Raw genomic sequence first — 19,221 nt, forward strand, 5'->3', positions numbered from 1 at the left:
ATTCACTTCCTGTTAGCAACCAGTCCACAGCAAAGCTCCATTGCTTTGAACCCTCCCCCATATCACCTAACAAAAAGCCTAACTCCTCCAGTGAGTTCTTTGCAACCTCAGGCTCCTCTGTCCATGGGATTCTCCAGGCAAGAATACTGGAGTGGGTTGCCATGCCCTCCTCCAGGGAATCTTTCCGATGCAGGGATCGAACCCGGGTCTCTTGCATTGCAAGCAGATTCTTCACCATCTGAGCCACCAGAAAAGCCCTCCACTTAGCCACTGAGATGCCTGACAGTTCCCAGGGCTGTGCGTTCTCCCTCATGGCCAAGAGTCAATAATCCCAACTTCGTTCAACTACGGGTGGACTCCTGGTGGTCTTCAGCTGTGCTTTGTGGTTGGGGGCAGTGGTGGGGTGAGGAATTGACACTGCCTTCTGATGATGCCTGGAGAGTGCTAAGACCATAGTATGCTGTGCTGTGCTGTGCTTAGTCGCCAGTCATGTCTGACTCTGTGACCCCATGGACTGCAGCCCACCAGGCTCCTCTGTCCATGGGGATTCTCCAGGCAAGAATACTGGAGTGAGTTGCCATGCCCTCCTCCACATTAGCATTGTATTTATGACCCAAAATGTCCTCCTCCTTTGGACAGAACTGGTGTGCACCCGTACATCTCATTGACCAGCCCTGTCTTCGCGGAAATCTGCAGACAGCCCCTTAGGTTTGTTCCAGACACTGCAGCACACCCTCTTTGTACAGACCCCTTCTCACAGACCCCAATCCTGTGAAAACTTTTATCACCTGTAACATCTGGGTGGAGGACCTCCTCTCAGGGTATTTAGACAGCCTAGGAGGGATGGCGAGGGGCCAGGTTGGCAGTGGAGTCACCATCAGTCGTCAACAGCCCCCTTCTGCTTCCTGGCCGGGCAGATGCCATGCAAATGGAGGCTCCCTCGCCCACTCACCAGAGCTGTGTGGGCCAGAGGAGCCGGGCTGGATCCTTCAGCACAAATGTACTCACAGCTGCATCCGCCAGGGGCAGCCCCAGGGACCACAGAGTTCTTTCATGCCCACTGCCGCTAATTGCAGATAATGCATTAAAAATACAGAGCTGCATCTGTTCATTTCAACACGAGTATCGAGGAATTTACGTGGTTCATAATGACAGGGTGTGAGGGGAGGAACACGCTCATTCTGCCTGTGGGCCAGAGGCGCAGCTGTGAGCAGAGAGCTGGAGGTGTGATTTGTGGTGCCCAACAAATTCTCTGGGTGAGAGCCAAGCCCTTCTGAGGAGGCACCAAGGGAAAGATCCTGGTGTTTCTCTGGAAATGCCAAATTATGTAACCAGTCAAGCACAGGGTGTTGTCTCAGGAGGCCTCCTGGCCCAAGTCTGCTGTGTGTCCAGCTCCAAAAAGAGGAGGTGACTCTCAGCAGGCCCGGGAAGGAGGAACCTTTCAGGATTCCATTGCTCCTTTTCTGGCACTGAGCACCTCACCTAGAGCCTCAGTTCCTCATCTACAAAATGGGGATGTTTAAAGTTTCTGCCTGATTGAGTTTATTATTAAGTAAGATTGTTACATGTAAGGGTTTTTCAGGTGGCTCAGTGGGTTAAGAATTGGCCTGCAATGCAGGAGACACAGGAGACCTGGGTTCAGTCCCAGGGTCGGAAAGATCCCCTGGAGAAGGGAACGGCTACCCACTCCAGTATTCTTGCCCGGAGAATCCCATGGACAGAGGAACCTGGCGGGCTACAGTCTGTGGGGTCACAATGAGTTGGACATGACTGAAGCGACTGAGCACACACTCACACATTACATGTAAATGACCTCAAACACTACCAGGCATGGCACAGGTACATAAATAACAGTTTTATATTATTATTTTCCTGCATGTGAAGCACTATGAGATTTTTAAGGGCACTAGGCTGAATAAGGCAAGGCCCCTGCTCTCCTGCACAAGTTGAGACAAACACTAGATGTGATATGAATGAGATGAGGATGTGATATGGGAGCACCGAGTAGGGTGAAAGGGTCCAAGAGGGCTTCCCGGAGGAAGGGACGCTTGAGCTGAGTCTTGTCTGACAAGTGGAAATTTACCAGACCCCGAAGGTAGGAAGGAGGAGTTCAGCCTGGAGCAGCATGTGCAAAGGTCCTGAGGAGAGTGAGAGTGTTTCTGGATGAAGTGTTGTAGCACAGGACCTTGGGGTGGGGCTACTAAGTATCTCTTTCCTGTGTAACAAATTACCCCAACTTACAGCTTGAACCCTTGTTTCTTATCTCACCTGGTCTGTGTGGTCGGAACCCGGGTGTGGTTCAGCCAGATTCTCACAACAATGCCATCAAGGAGCCTTCCTGGGTGATGATCATCTCAGAGCTCTGCTGGGGGTAAAGATTTGCTCCAAGCTTATTATCGGGGTGGTTTGAAGGATTTTGATGTCCTCAGTGCTGTTGACCAGAGAGTGCCTCAGTTCCTTTCCACAGAGCAGCTTTCAACACAGCTGTTGCCTTCATCAGAGTGAGTCCGAGACAGAGAAAGACAGAGGTCATGGTCGTTTATAACCTAATCTCAGAATCAGCAGCCCATCACTTTTGCTGTATTCTATTGATCAGAAGCACTGGGCTCCTCCTTTGGACAGAACTGGTGTGTACCTGTACCTCTCATTGACCAGCCCCGTCTTCTCTGAAATCTACATAGACATAAGGGGAGAGGGTTATACAAGGGTGTGAATGCCAGGAGACAAAAATCATCTAGTCATTTCTAAAGAACTGGACATGGAACAACAGACTGGTTCCAAATAGGTAAAGGAGTATGTCAAGGCTGTATATTGTCACCCAGCTTACTTAACTTATATGCAGAGTACATCATGAGAAACGCTGGGCTGGAAGAAGCACAAGCTGGAATCAAGATCGCCAGGAGAAATATCAATAACCTCAGGTATGCAGATGACACCACCCTTATGGCAGAAAGTGAAGACGAACTAAAAAGCCTCTTGATGAAAGTGAAAGAGGAGAGTGAAAATGTTGGCTTAAAACTCAATGTTCAGAAAACTAATTCATGGCATCCGGTCCCATCACTTCATGGCAAATAGATGGGGAAATAGTGGAAACAGTGACAGTCTTTATTTTGTGGGGCTCCAAAATCACTGCAGATGGTGATTTCTGCCATGAAATTAAAAGACGATTGCTCCTTGGAAGGAAAGTTATGACCAACATAGATGGCATATTAAAAAGCAGAGACATTACTTTGCCAACAAAGGTCCATCTAGTCAAGGCTATGGTTTTTTCCAGTGGTCATGTATGGATGTTAGAGTTGGACTGTGAAGAAAGCTGAGCGCCAAAGAATTGATGCTTTTGAACTGTGGTGTTGGAGAAGATTCTTGAGAGTCCCTTGGACTGCAAGGAGATCCAACCAGTCCATTCTAAAGGAGATCAGCCCTGAGTGTTCTTTGGAAGGTCTGATGCTAAAGCTGAAACTCCAATTCTTTGGCCACCTCATGAGAAGAGCTGACTCATTGGAAAAGACTCTGATGCTGGGAGGGATTGGGGGCAGGAGGAGAAGGGGACAACAGAGGATGAGGTGGCTGGATGGCATCACCTACTCGATGGACATGAGTTTGAGTGAACTCCGGGAGTTGGTGATGGACAGGGAGGCCTGGCGTGCTGCGATTCATGGGGTCGCAAAGAGTCTGACACTGAACGACTGAACTGATCTGAAAGCTTCCTACCGCAAGCTGCCCCCATCCTGCAATGATTTCATGGCTTTTCCACATGCAACATGCTGTTAATCCTTCCCAAGGCCCCCCAAAAACCTCATTCTATGAAAGCATTGGCTCAATGTCCAGAATCACACCATGTAAATCAAGTTCAGGTACGGACGGACTTGGTGTAGTTCCTTAAGTACAGGTCCTAGAATATTGTTACTCTGGAGCTATAGCTTTGCAAAACCAGGTGGACAAGTTCTCTGTCCCCACACACAGGGCACACAGAGGTAGAACAAGCACAGGGCAATGGGTTCAGACATTCTTACTCAAAAGGGGGGAAAGCGAGGCAGAGCAAAGTCCCTGGCCCATAACAATTCTGAAATCCACCAATGAACATATTGGAAGTTTCTTGATTAGTTTCAAAATCTGAGAATATTCAGCCCTACCTTTGGAGCTCTTGGTTTCTCCCTCTGAGTCGTCCTTGTGTTTTCTTCATGAAAGGAAATGTATGTTTGAAGCTTACTTTTCTTCAGCCTGCTTCCTGCTGAGAATTTGGGGAGCCCAATGACCTCTTTTTATTTTGTACCCTCTCTGTCCTTTCTGTTCCAATCTGACAGTGATACTTCTGATAACAGTGTGGCTCCAAAACTTCGTGGGTCTTCTGTAAATTTCATTCAGATTCACTCTATTACAACAAAAACCACAACTGCAAATTTCTTTGAACTGAAGTTCTCTACCTTGGGCGTCCATTTGATGGCCAAGGGACAACGCTCATACGCTCCCCAGAGGCCCTACTGTTTGATCTTGAGAATCTGTAAAGCCCACCCTGATCTCTTTAAAGGGCCTTTGTGAGGCTGAATAATACTGCAATCCTTTGATCTTCCTGAGGTCTTAGCCACAGGTTGCACAGTCACACCCTTGGCTTTATCTCCAGACCACCTTTTCTTGACAGTGCTTAAAGCTTTCTCTTAATTTTAGCATCCTTTGCTGTCTTGGGAGGCTGAGAGCTTTCCAAACTATCAAGTCTGGCTGCTCCCCCACCACCTTTCCCTCGTTTTATTTCTCTTCTCACATTCCTGTTGTTCAGTCACTTAGTCATGTCTGATTCTTTGCAACTCCATGGACTGCAGCACACCAGGCTTCGCTGTCCTTCACTGTCTCCTGGAGTTTGCTCAATCTCATGTCCATTGAGTTGGTGATTCCACCCAACCATCTCATCTGCTGTCACCCCTTCTCCTCTTGCCCTCAATCTTTCCCAGCATCAGGGTCTTTTTCAGTGAGTCGGCTCTCCACATCAGGTGGCCGAAGTATTAGATCTTCAGCATCAGTCCTTCCAATGAGTGTTCAGAGTTGATTCCCTTTAGGATTGACTGATTTGATCTCCTTTCTGTCCAAGCATCTTCTCCAGAACCACAGTTTGAAAACATTAATTCTTTAGTGCTCAGCTTTCTTTACGGTCCAACTCACATCCATACACAACTCCTGGAAAAGCCATAACTTTGACTAGACGTTTGTTGGCAAAGTGATGTCTCTGCTTTCTGATACGCTGTCTAGGTTTGCCATAGCTTTTCTTCCAAGGAACAAACATTTTTTAATTTCATGACTGTGGTAACCATCCACAGTGATTTTGGAGTCCAAGAAAATAAAATCTGCCACTGTTTCCATAAACAGCAAGAAGAAACCAGCTAGTACCTTCAACCCTTTGCTTGGATATCTCTTTAGCCAGATCACAAAGTTGATCAGGCACATGCCCTTCCATATCCCTGCAGATGACATTGTTGCCAAGATTTCCCTCACTGCATAACAAGGGTCCCCTTCCTCCAGCTTCCAGTGAGGTGTTCCTCACTTCCTTTGACCCTTTCCCAGCAGCATCCTCAAAGTTCTGGTTTCTCTAATAAGCTCCTCAGAATACTCCCATCCTCTGCCCACCATCTGGTTCCAAAGCCATCTCATTTTCTGAGATATTTTTCATGACACTGCTTCTCTCTTGATAGTAAAATCTGTGTTCATTATCTATTTCAGTTTGTAACAATTTACTCCAAACCTTAGTGCCATAAAACAACATGCATTATCTCAATTTCTATGGGTCAGGACCCTGGTACAGCTTAGCTGGGCCAATCATAAAGTTGCAATAAAGGTATCCATGGCGGCTGGGGAGTGATCCACTTCCAAGCTCACTCAGTTACTGGCGGGATTCAGGTCCTTGCAGGTTGGTTGATTGAGGGCCTCAGTTCCTTGCTGGATGCTGGCCAGAAGCCTCCCTGAATTCCTTGCCATGTGGACCTCTCTACAGGGTGGCTGTCAGCACGTCAGTTGCTTCGAGTAAGCGAGAGAGAGAGAGAGAGAGAGAGAGAGGAGAGACCAGGAGAGTCTTTTATCGCCTAGTCCCTTCTGAGGAGCGGCATCCTGTCCCTTTTGCCCCATTCTGTTCATTAGAAGGGACTCTCTAGGTCCAGCCCACACTCAAAGGGAGGAATCACACAAGGTGTGAATGCGAGGAGGCAGGGCTCGCTGGGAACCATTTCAGGAGCTGAATGTGGGCGAGGGCGCCACTAACAAGGCAGCAGAGGCCTGATTATGCCACGTCAGCTCCCGTCGTGATGCCCAACCGCCGCAACACCCCGCCCTCCAGCTACCACCCAGCCGGAGGAGCAGTGGGGGCACTGGAGAGGGCAGCAGAGGAGGGGGCTGTCACGAGGCAACTCTTATAAGCGGGTGGCCGCACGAGAGGGCTCACTGCGCGCTGCTGATCCACCCCAGAGGCCAAGGCCAGTTTGGAGGATCACATGACCCCTTTTGGCCTTTAGCCAAACTCTTTCTCTTGCCTGAACTGCTTTTTTGTGTTTTGTTCTCTCCTTCTTTAAGCCATTCATTAGAGACCAGGGCAGGCAACCCCATCCATTGGGCACTTGTCACATACCAGGCTTCGTTTACCGTGATGTCCCAGACATCATTTATTCTCTAGGTATCGTTTGTGGGTTTGTGAATAGAGATGCAGATGCTGTTTGTGGGTTTGTGATTGTTTGTGGGTTTGTGATTGTGGGTTTGTGACTAGAGGTGCAGGTGTTGTTTGTGGGTTTGTGATTGTTTGTGGGTTTGTGACTAGAGGTGCAGGTGTTGTTTGTGGGTTTGTGATTGTGGGTTTGTGACTAGAGGTGCAGGTGTTGTTTGTGGGTTTGTGATTGTTTGTGGGTTTGTGACTAGAGGTGCAGGTGTTGTTTGTGGGTTTGTGATTGTGGGTTTGTGACTAGAGGTGCAGGTGTTGTTTGTAGGTTTGTGATTGTTTGTGGGTTTGTGATTGTTTGTGGGTTTGTGACTAGAGGTGCAGGTGTTGTTTGTGGGTTTGTGATTGTGGGTTTGTGACTAGAGGTGCCGGACAGGACAGAAGGGTGCCAGTGCTTTATGACTTCACTCTGATGACCTCACCCTGGCCACGGACTTGATCCTCAGTCTTATAGGCCCAGAAACTGGACCTTTTGTTCCCCAAACAGCTGATGCTTTAGTGAAGACTGAAGTTAACGCTAAGATCCCAATACTTCTGTGTGGCCCAGGTGCTAATCGATCATTGTTTGCAACTGGGATCAACTTCTCTGTTGTGGTTTGAGGGGAGCCTGATCTATTTGTATGTGTGTGTGTGTGTGTGTGTATGCATGCTAAGTCACTTTAGTCATGTCTGACTCTTTGCGACCCTATGGACTGTAGCCTGCCAGGCTCCTGTGCCCATGGAATTCTCTAAAAAAGCATACTGGAATGGATTGCCATGGCCTCCTCCAGGGGATCTTCCCGACCCAGGGATCAAATTCATGTCTCCTGCAGCTCCTGCATTGCAGGTGGATTCTTTACCACTGCACCACCAGAGAAGCCCACACATTTGTGTACACATCTAGGCCCACATATATTCTTTTGCAAGTTTAGAATCAGTTGGCAGATGAAGAAGACAGACAGATGAGGATTAGCTTCTCAGCTTTATTACTGATGAACCCGTTGGAGAGGAGACCTGAGTAAACTTTGCAGCCAGGGTTGAAGGGGTGGGACAGGGAGGTGGGGGAGAAGAGAGGAGAGCAGGTCAGCCCTTCCTCTAAGACTCACTTGGCAGGTCAGTGATGCCTCCTCATCAGCATAAATGCCAGGGCTGCACGAGAGGAAAGAACTCCATGATCCTGGGGCCAGCAGCATCCTATTACCTGAGAACTTACAGAAATGCACGTTAGGCCCCACTCCCAGAAAAACTGACTCAAACTTTAGGGGTGGGACCCAGCATTCTGTGTCTGAATGAGGTCTGAGGTGATTCTGATGAAGGCTCAAAGCTGAGAACCACTGGTCTAGTGGGAGCTGTACCACCTGAAAATCTGAGCCCTAGGAAGCAGTGTTCCCCTAGGATGTTTTGCCATCCTCGTCTGCCCTTCCTCCCATCTCTGGGGAAATGAATCATAGGAGAGAAGTTTCATAGCTTCCACATTTGGTCTTTAGCTGACAAATCTCCCAGGAGGAGCAGGTGGAGGCTCCTGAAGGGAACGGCTACCCACTCCAGTGTTCTGGCCTGGAGAATTCCACGGACTGTATAGTCCATGGGGTTGCAAAGAGTTGGACACGACTGAGTGACTTTCACTTCACGAAAGGGAGGAGTGCCATGCATTTGGCATGTGCTGGCCTTGCCTCCTTCTCTTGCAGAACTTGGAGGGACCAGCATCTCCACAGTGGGACTTGGTAGACTCCAGAATGAGCTAGCCAGAAGTGGAGTGGAAGCAGGAAAGCCTCTTTGACTCCTCTTTGCACTGAGGTTTCACCATAGACTCCTTGCCAAGGCCTGTCCCTCTCCAACCGCATCTGCCCACTCACTCACCCCTCTAGTCATTCTAGCCTCGCTTCTGTCCAATACGCCAAGCCCATTCCTGCCTCAGGACCTTTGCACTTGCTGTCCTTCCCCTTGAATAGCTCTTCCCTAAGACCCTGGCAAGCCTGGCTCCTTCTTGTCCTTTATTTTTTAATTTTTAATTAGAAGATAATTGCTTTACATTGTTTTTATTGGTTTCTGCTGGGCAGCAACACGAATCGGCCATAATTGTGTGTGTGTGTATATAAATATATATATATATATATATATATATATATATATATATATCTCCTCTCTCAAACCCAGATGTCATCTTCTCTGAACACCCGTTTAAAGTGCCCACAACCCCACTTGTCATGATTTATCTCATTATCCTGGGTTATTTTCTTCAGAGCACTTGACACTCTCAAAAAAATGACCTGGTGTGTTTATTTGTTGACTTGTTTACATATTTATGAGAGATCAGGGATGCTGCTGCCTCCCTAGCACTAGAATAGCTCCTGGTATGTCGCTGGCATAAGATGTATGTGAATATTTGCTGAATAAATGAACGAAAATACTCTGGGAGAGAAGGTTCAGAGTGGTGTGATTCAGGCATCCAGATAGCCATGGGCCCAAAGATTCGGTCTCCTTCTTCCTGAGGGCAGAGGGCAGGGCCACCTAAGCCCTGTTGCGAGGGTCTGAGGGGAGTGCGAGCACCCCACAGGCTTTCCACCTGCTTTTCCCCTCCCCCGTATCTTAGATGCAGGCTCCCGCTGCTTCTCCCCCTCTACCCTCCCTCCCTACACTGTCATTCCATTCCAGTCATTAGAAGCCAGCAGATTCACACCCTCCTGCTGGCTTTTTCATAGAGGAATGTTAATAGAGTTAGTTTTCAGCAGGAGTACTGCAAGCCGTTGTCAAAACTCTGACTTGGCCACCCTCATTCACGTAATTAATCACACAGGAAAGCAGAAGAGGGCAGCATGAGGGCTGGGGCCCAGCTCTGCGGGGGCCCTCTTCCCAGAGAAGACCGTGGTGGGCCGCACAGCCACTGCCCACCAAGAGGCCACAAACCAGGCTGGAAAAGAGACGGCCTAACTGGAACCACAACAGAGTGGTGCAAGTCAGGATCTAATTAGCCCGGGGGGCCCTCCTCCCTGTTCAAGAGTTTGGGAACAAAGGAAAAGCAATTAAACAAGTAGGGTGGAGGCTGGAAGGAGAAAGCAGGTTAAAGATGGTTCCTTTTAGAATGCAAGGAGGCTCTCATTTAATGAATACTGTGTTAGTTATCTACTGCCCTGTAGCCAATTACCGCAAACTTGTTGCCTTAAAACAACCCACATTTATTTTGTCATCATTTCTGTGGGTCGGACTCTCCTAATAGCTTAGCTGGGTCCACTGCTTGACATCACACAAGGCCAAGCAAGTTCTCGAGGTGTCAGCCAGGGCTGAGTTCTCCTCTGGAGGCTCACCTGGGGAAGGACACACTTCTCTGTTCATGAGTTTGCTGTAGTAGTTTCTTGAATCTTGATTTTTTTTGCTGGCTGCTGGTCTGTGGCACCTTCAGTTCCTAGAGATTCCCCACAGCCTGTTGCCACATGGGCTTTCCCAGCTTGGCTTCTTACTTCATCAAGCCAACTAGGAGGATCTTTAGAGCAAATCAACCCATAGGATAGAATTTTACACACCATGGCACAATCGCAGAAGTCACATCCCATGGCCTCTGCCCTGGTTCTGTTTGTTAAAGGCAAGTCACAGGTTCTGCCCACATTTAATGGGAAGGGGTCACACCAGGGTATGAATCCCAGGAGAGGGGAATCATGGAGGAGTAGCCACTCTAGAGGATCCGCCACAGAACCTATTGTGTGCTCAGGACCATGCCAAACGCTTTTGCACGCATTACATCATTTAATTGCTAAAACCGCCTGCAAGGCAGGCATCATCCCCTTTGCACAGATGAGAAATCTGAGACGGGAGGAGGAGAACTTATTTGCCCAAGGTCCTGCCAGTGATTGAAACCACTTGTGTCAGGACACTAAAGCTAGAGGCTAGAGAGTCAGCATCTTTACAGTGAGGAGCAAGGGCCAAGGGAGGGAGGGGAAGAGGCGAGCAAGAAGGTTCTTGCTATGAGGCTTAAGACCAGGAGGAACAATAGCTGTGGATTTCAAGTTGAGAAAGAAGAAAACTGACAGTCTCAACTTTGCCAATGAAGCAGAAGATGAGGGTGTCTCCTGAGAGATTGGAGGCTGGGCTGGAGAGGGAGCAGAGCCAAGTTGGAACAGCAGCTTAGGGAATGGGAAGGGGGGATAGGAGAATTTGCCAGCCTGAGTACAAGTCTGCTGAGGAGGAGAAAGCTGCTTCCTCTGGGCAGACTTCAGCACTTGCCTTGGTAGTGGTCTTCAGTCCCGCCAACCTCAGCTCTTTGTGCAGTCTCTTCTCTCCTGTGTCCAGCCCTCTCATGAAGGCAGGAACTCAACAGTAGACTGCATTGGGCCTCCTGGTCCCCAGCACAGCGTCTGGCCCAGGCGAGCCCTTCATAAATAATTCGGCCTGATTCCAGACCCTGAATTTCTAAGTCACTCCACCATGTTACTTCTTACCCCCAAAGGGTGAGAAATGACCCAGTTTGAAAAGACTATTCCAAAATATGTATTTTTACTTTTGTTCCCTGAGTAAAAGTTTAAACAGCAACAGGTTACAAAGATACGAATCCCTCGTGGAATAAGGGTGAGAGGTGGGATTAGGGAAGTCTGTTGCGTGCAGAACCTGGTGGCAAAAGAAGCAGTTTTGCATTTTTTCCTAGTCTCCTTGCTGTCAGAAGTCAAGGACCATTTCAAAACATCCCTTATCAGTGTGTTGTCGCCTGGAAAATACAGTTAGAGTAGACACAGTGCAATCCCATTTGTATCAAAGGACCAGTCTTGACTCATTCTAAGTGGCAGAAAACCTAACTCATACCATCTTAGATAAAAACTAAAACATGTGGGCTTATCTTCACTCAAAAGTCCAAGAAGCCAAAGGGACTAACCTTTTGGCCTGAGAATGAGGCAAATGACTGCCTACAGCCCCCAGGACAGCATCCTCCCCTAGGACTCCTTATACAAGTCCTGAGATCCGCTCTGATTGGACAACTCGGCTCATGTGCCCACCAGTGAGCCAATCACTGTGTCCAGGGGGAATCCATCTGATCCAGTCTTGATCAGGATGGAGGTGGTGTGCTGTGAGCAGGAGGAAAAGAAATGGGTTCTGAGTGGTCATAAAGGCAACACATGTCCACCCTGTGGGTTATGCTTGCGTCCACAGAAGATTCACTGGGTAGATGCTCACCAAAATGTCGAGAAAAGGGTTTTCTTCAGCTTATAGTACTCAGACAGAGTCAAATAACCTATTTTTGTAAAATCAACCTCAAGCTTAACCCTAGTGAATAGAATGGGGACCACCCCTGAGGTCTCATCCCGGCCCACAAATAGTATCTAAGACTTGTTAGAGGACCAGTTCTGGAATCCCTGCAGACACTGATTCCCCTAAGGCCCGCCTAAACTCCAGTTTCCCAGCCTCTGCTAGGGCCTGAATTGGAAACCTGGCCTGGACTCCAGGCCCTTTGCCCTCCCCAGGAGGGCAGCAGGTCTGGCCATTGGGCACTGCACTCTGTGAGCCGGATCTTCCACCCCAGAGAACCGCTTGGGACCAGATGCTCCCACCCCTAGGACTCCCAGCTTCTTTACACCTGGAGACTCCCACACCCCACCCCACCTGCACAAGTCAAGCACAGTAAACACTGGCCACACACCTCTTCAGACACTGTAGCTTCTTCTCCCAAAGCCAGCCCCTCCCAGGATCAGTTCCCAAACCCCGATCTCGACTCCACCTTGCCACTCACTTGTTTCCCAAAGTGGCAGCCATGGCCACTCTAATGCCATACACAAGACCAGAGACAGGAATACCACGGAATGGCCCTTTATTTCTAGTTGGATCCATCAGTTGTATCTGACTCAGCTTGCTCGAACTCTCTGCACTGGTTCGTAGCTGACTCTTGCAAGCATGTCTTCCGGGCGTTGAATTGATTACGGTAGACACTGAGTTCCTCTCGGTATTTAGCTCTCAGGAGAGCTGCCCTTTGTTCGTAGGGCTGCTTGTCCACATCCGTCTTTGCAGACCACATCTTCCCTGAGGCCTTGGCCACCTGCACCACCGACCAGCTTGGATTCTCACTCTTGAGCTGGGCATAATGGTCTTGGCAGAAGAGTAGGAAGGATGATGGAGGCCGTCTGGGTGCGTGGGGGTCCCGCTTTCTCCTTTTCTTCCTCCTGCCAAAGTAATTCATCATCTCTTCTTGGTATCGGGCTTTGTCGAGCTTGGCCAGGGCTTCATATTTGGCCTTTTCGTGCTTTGAGATGGATCTCCATTTTTCCGAACACTTTCTAGAAAACTCTTTAAAGCCAAGGTAGGTATTGGGCTGCTGCTCCTTGAACTTGTTTCTGTAATTCAGCAAAAAGTGGATGTAAGAAGAGACATTTGCCTTAGGCTTTAGCTGGTCTCTTTTCCCCATGTTCATAAATTCATTTTCTTTTCTGGACCCAGTAATTTGGACAGCAGAGACCTTTGTCCCCCACACTCCAGAAGCAATTATTAGATGCTCTGCTGGCGGTGAAATTTTCTGTCTGTCTGAGCTGTAGGCAAGGGTCAGCCTTTTCAGTGGTGGTGGCATTGTTGGGTCAGAGGGGACTGTGACGTCACTCACAGGCCAGCCACTCCAGGCCAGTGCTGGAGGCATTTGCATATAGGTGCTCTTATTGGTTGGCTACTTGGAGGTCAAATTTGCTCCCCATGGAAGATGATGGGTTATCCAGGGAAGGCTCTAGAGCAGCCGTGCCCCCTGCAGTCTTTCTCCCTGGCTTCCTGGAGGCAGCATGCTGGGCTCAGGTGGGGAGCTCTCCATCCTTTGGATGCAGTAACAAGCCACAGGATCTGCCTTCCTCACTGCATGATTGTCAAGATGCCTTCTCAGCCTTTCCAAAGACAGCCTGGAAATAATGAACATGAGGAAGTGGATGGCTCCAGAGCTGTCATGATGAAATGTGAAGCCTTTCCGTTTGCCTTGAACAGGGGCAGCTCCTACTATACAAAGAGTTTAGTAGTAACTCTAAAAATAATCACGTATGACAGCTGTGACTCGCTTCCTGTCAGGACAAAGTTATCTAATATAAAACCCAAGCGCTTGGCCTCTAAGTCTGAACTCTTCATTTCTCTGAAATGAATTGGGTGGGGATGAGGGTGGGGATTGGGGAAGAAGGGAGGAGACCCTTAAGGTTGTACTAATATTACACCAGAGCCCATGAAAATGAGATAGAAAATCCTTGGCCTAACAGGAGGCCCCCTGTTCTCATCCCAGAGGTCCCCGTTTCTTGGGGTTAGAGCGCAAAGCTCTAGCAACTATACTCAAACTAGTCGGCTTCGGGCTTTTGGGGGGAAAAGCTGCAAATATTCAATAGTCTTCCAACTGGAGGGAAAAGAAACGAAGAGTACCGTTTCCTGACCTTTGGACACTGTGGGGTGCTTCCTTGAATGGTCTTGGAGTTGCTATAACTCAGGGGTTGTTGATAGAACGAAGTTTACCAGGCTAGAACACCGAGCCTCATTAGCGTAAACATTAACATATTTAAGGTAGAACAGTCACTAACTGGTTGGAGTCTGGATTTGATCCGATTAGCCCGACTCAAGCCTGTGCTACATCCCGCCTGCACAGATACTGCAGCCTTGGTGGCCTGGAGTCTGAGTGCCTGGCCTCAGCAGCTGAGCCTAACAAACTCGCCTCAGACTAGACCACCACATTTTTTTAAATTATTTCTATTTATTTATTTGACTGTGTCGGGTCTTAGTTGCAGCATGTGGGCTTTCTCTAGTTGTGGTGTGTGGGCTCAGTTGCCCCACAACATGTGGGATCTTAGTCCCCTGGCCAGGGATTGAACCTGAGTCCCCTGCATTAGAAGGCAGATTCTTAACCACTGGACCATTAGGGAGGTGCCTAGAGCACATTGTGAATTTTTGCCAAGACTTTTCCCAGGACTCCATGACTGATTGCAAGTTCCATCTTATATAAAATTGACTAGAGTCTTCAAGCCTAATTCCTAGCCCCAAATTGCAACACGGTAGTTGGGCTACTTCAGCCAGTCCCTTCCCAAGCCTGTGATGTCTTATCTGTGGGATCAACGATGTGCAATCAATGTTCTACTGGCCAGGCAACACCCTCCCAGTGACTTGCTGTAAGTTTGTGGCTGGAGTGGGAGGGCTGTAGGATATCAGATGCCAGCCCCAGCAATCCAGGCCAGCGACGGGGGCAGAAAGGTCTGGCCTGTGGGAACTGGTTACTCTGGGGACACTTCTTAGCCTAGGGAGCTTTTTTCCCCACTCTGGTTCCTTCTCCCAAGGCTAGAGGTTGGCTCATCTGTTTGCTGGACTTGAGTGGATGGGTTGTGAGGAAGAACTTGTCTAATGTGCATACATGTTCATCAGGTTCAGCTCAGATGCACAAGAGACCCCAGCACCTTATCTGTGTCTCCATTCACAACCTTCCACCCCCCCCCCCAACTCAGGATGATAAGATCTAGAAACATCAGCCCCATGATAACCATCTGCCAGAGCCTAGCAGATCTAGGAAGAGAAGAGAGTATGGCCTTTGGTGGTGGGGCCACACTCCCAACTTGGCAGGGTGAAGCAGGGGACTCCTTCATCTGGTGGAGCTGCAGGAAGAATAAATGCACCTGACTTTTCTCAACTGATGCCTTGTGCACAGGTATCTGAGGTTTGTTCCTTTCCATCTTTCATGCCTGCTGCTTGTTCTGGGAAGCTGATCCATATGGACCATATCAGTGGCTCCTGTGCCCTCTGGCTTCCATTTCAGTTTGGCCAGTGGGAACCCTGACAGGAGATCACGGAGGGAGGGATCTGGCTCCTTCCCTGCAAGGTTGCCTGGAGCTGTCTCCTCATCTCTGGACTGCAAGTCCTGACTCCTCTTAAGCATCCTCTCTAAATGACTCTCTCCTTCCAGCTTCCCTGTCCTGTCCCCTCCAGCTGAGGGGGTAAGAGCTCTACCTTTACTAGCCTCTGAGGCCTCTGCTCTCCCCTGTGGCTTTCTAACACCTTGCCTTTCCCTTGGTAAATAGCCGCTTTGTTAAACACTCCTCAAATTATCCTAATTTGAGTGGCCATCTGTTGCCTGCTGGGACCCTGACCTGTATGCCATGTTTCTAACCTCCCACATGGACAGCAAACAGCCATGGAGGTAGAGAAATAAAGCAAGTGTGGGCATCCCTCCAAAGTAGAAGGGTGTCGAGCTTCTGGAGGCCTGTGTGCTGGGTGGTACCATGGTGGAGAAGGGCCTGCAGGGGCTGCTGTGCCAGCCAGGAGCAGGCAGGACAAGGCCACATGGCTTAGGAAGAAGTGTCTAATGTCCTCTGTATTATGAGATGACCTCCAGACAGGGGCGCTGCTCTGGAGGCCAGGTAGTGAATACTGCAGGCTTATGGACCACACATTTTCTGTTGCAAGTTAGTTTTCAGCTCTGCCATCATAGCTCAGAAGGAGCCAGAGACCACACCCAAACGAATGAGTGGCTGTGCCCAGATAAAAATCACAAACACAGGCAGTGTGGGCTGAGGGTCATAAGCCTGACCACCCCAGTCTAGAGATGTGAGTTCAGCATTTGCAAACTTTTGGATTGCAGTCTACAATAGGAAATGTATTCTATAAGTAAGAAAGCGTTAGTCGCTCAGTCGTACACGACTCTTTGCGACCCCATGGACTGCAGCCCACCAGGCTCCTCTGTCCATGAGATTTTCCAGGCAAGGATACCGGAGTGGGTTGCCATTTCCTTCTCCAGGGGATCTTCCCAACCCAGGGATCGAACCTGGGTCTCCTACACTACAGGCAGATTCTTTGCCGACTGAGCTACCAGGGAAGCCCAGTGTATTCTGTACCATGACCCACTTATGTACATGCTTTCAGTGCCGCTAGCGGGTGCTCTGTTCTAAGAACATCACCTGCATCGTCTCATTTCATCCTTGTGACCACCCTGTGTGGGAGGTGGGGGTAGGGGTGCTATTTTAGCCCCCATTGTAAAGTCTCTGAGCACATAAAGTTTTCAGAAAAAAAAAGTTTTATGAAAATAAACTTGTTATGTGTGTGATGTACTCTTTTCTTTTCCATTCTATACTCTTTTAATCTGCTGTACTTTATTTTCTTTTTTAAAATGCACCCCTGGGACTTCCCTGGCCGTCGGGCGGTTAAGACATTGTGCCTTCCGACGCAGGGCACACAGCTTTGATCCCTGGTCAGGAGTTAAGATCCTGCATGCTACGTGGCCTGGCCAAAAATAAATAAATACAAATAAAACACACCCCACAGTCTGATCTTGTGAATGGGTCACAATCCAGGGATAGATTTGAAAAACACTTGTCTATGTAGGCTGGGATGGAGGCCCCACCTCAGAGGTTGTGAGAGCCTCTTCACTCAGCAGTGATAACATGAAGTGGAAAGAGCATGGCCTCTGGAGCCAGACAGACACTGAGCTCCAATGCGAGCTTTGCCACGTAGTAGCTGGGGGACTTTTGCAAGTCTGGCTTGTTACAGTCTTGGCTGGATGTGGAGTGAAATGATCAAGGTGAGGATTAATTGAAAGGATGGGAGTAAAGCGCCTGACACTGCCCCTCCCCTGCAGTGTGGGCAGGACTTGGGACTCACTTCTAATGAGTAGAGTATGGAGAGGGACAGGTGACATCTCTATAGTGGAGGAAGGGGGCAGATGCTACAGCAACCAAGGAATCCACCTGAAGGCTATTGGTAATAGACCAACTGATATGACACCCGCCTTCTACAATGTGATGATAAAAGCATCTCACCCAGAGGTATTCTTCCCCCAAATCCATAATCCTGGTGTAATCAGGAGAAAATATCAGACCAAGCCAAATTAAACGCCAGTCTGCAACCCACTCCAGTGTTCTTGCCTGGAGAATCCCAGGGACGGGGGAGCCTGGTGGGCTGCCGTCTATGGGGTCGCACAGAGTCGGACACGACTGAGGCGACTTAGCAGCAGCAGCAGCAGCAGCTGCAAAATACTTGATCAGTACAAAAGTGTCAAAATCTTGAGAAAACAAGGAAAGCTTGAGAAACTGACAGCCTAGAGAAGATTCTGTAGGTGTGATGATTCCATGCCCAAGAAATACTGGACTGGATCCTGGAGCAAAAGGAGGCCTTAGTGGGAAACCTGGGGGAAATGAGAATGAAGTCTTCCACTGAACCAATAGCACTATACCAATGTGGTTTTGCCGCATGGCCCATGGTTTTATGTAAGATGCTAATGTTAGGGGAAGCTGGGGGAGGGGTATACAGGAAATTTCTGTACTGTCTTTGCTATTCTGTTCTCATTTCAAAATAAGTTGTTTTTCATCTCCCCAGCTGATAGGAATATGTACCCAGGGTTGAGGTACCCTGTTCTTAATCCTTCTCCGGGAATCCTAGGGGCACATTTTACCCTCACTTGCAGCAGTTGTATGCTCCTGGCAGACCTTCTCATCACAGCGTTTCTCAAATTTGGGGGCAAGCATCAACTTTGGGGAACTTTAAAAATCCCAGGTCACAACAAGAGCAACCCGAAAAAGTAGTTGGCAGAGGCACGTGGTAACTGCCGTGATGCGCTCTCCTGCCTCCCCTGCTGCAGTTCCTCCTGGGGGGTGGGGATCGTCGCTGCTCTTGCCCTCTGAGCAAGGCACCTGTGGCACGTGGAAAGCTGGCTCCACAAAGAGGTCCATGTCCTAAGCCCCAAAGCCTGTGAATACATTACCTTACATGGCAAAGGGAACTTCGCAGATATGATTATGTTAAGGATTTGGGGATGGGAAGATTATCCTGGATTATCCGCGTGGGCCTGATGTAATCACATGGGTCCTTGTAAGAGGAAAACAGGAGTTTCAGAGTTAGAGACTGAGATGTGATAACAGACGTAGAGGGTCAGAGAGACTTGAAGAGGCCACACTGGTGGCTTTGAAGGTATGGAAAGAGACCGCAGGGGGAGAAACGAAGGTGACTTACTAAAAGTTGGCAAAGGCAAGCCAACAGATCTCACCTCTAAAGCCTCCAGAGAGAGTGCAACCCCACAGACACCTTGACTTTGGCATGGCGATGCCCACTTTGACTTCCAGAATTGTCAGAAAATAAATCTGTGTTGCTTCAAGCCACTGAATCTACAGTGATTTGTGAAAGCTGCACTAGAAAATGAACACGGTTATCTTTCGCATCCAGCTAGTGGTCTGTAACTATCCCGGTGCTATCCTAACCCCCGCTTGTGTTAATAAAGATGAGAAATTTATGCCACTGCTGATTGGATTAGTTGAGGGAGCAAGGAGCGTGATCTACTCAATTTTACACACTTCTTCACTCACTGGCTGACTCATTAAGTCACTAATTCACTCATTGGCTTACCAGTTAATTCACGCTTACCGTCTTTCAGTTCATTCACTCACCACTCATGTGCACACACATGCATGCACACACACACACACACACACACACACCCTCAATCAGTAGCTGTGAGTTGCTGGAGCAGTGTGACTGCTGCTTTCACGGCCGTTAATAAGCAGTGTTTGAGGGATGGATATGTTTCAGGAAGGAAGGTGGTGGTAGAGAAGCATCTGCCACTTCCTGGAAGCCAGATGGGCGAAGGA

The 19,221-nt window shown here is 48.8% G+C and overlaps 2 protein-coding genes across 5 annotated transcripts in view; one reads left to right on the forward strand and one right to left on the reverse strand.

The window, feature by feature from the left end:
• Positions 1-19,221, forward strand: part of CSMD2 (CUB and Sushi multiple domains 2) — a 694,802-nt gene that overhangs the window by 313,743 nt on the left and 361,838 nt on the right. The window lies entirely within an intron of this gene.
• On the reverse strand, positions 12,445-13,209 carry HMGB4 (high mobility group box 4). The gene has a single exon (XM_061412617.1). The coding sequence runs from the start codon at positions 13,056-13,058 to the stop codon at positions 12,468-12,470; it is 591 nt and encodes a 196-aa protein (XP_061268601.1). The 5' UTR covers positions 13,059-13,209; the 3' UTR covers positions 12,445-12,467.

Source organism: Bos javanicus, chromosome 3 (assembly GCF_032452875.1).
Source record: "Bos javanicus breed banteng chromosome 3, ARS-OSU_banteng_1.0, whole genome shotgun sequence".
In the NCBI taxonomy this organism is placed as follows: Eukaryota; Metazoa; Chordata; class Mammalia; order Artiodactyla; family Bovidae; genus Bos; species Bos javanicus.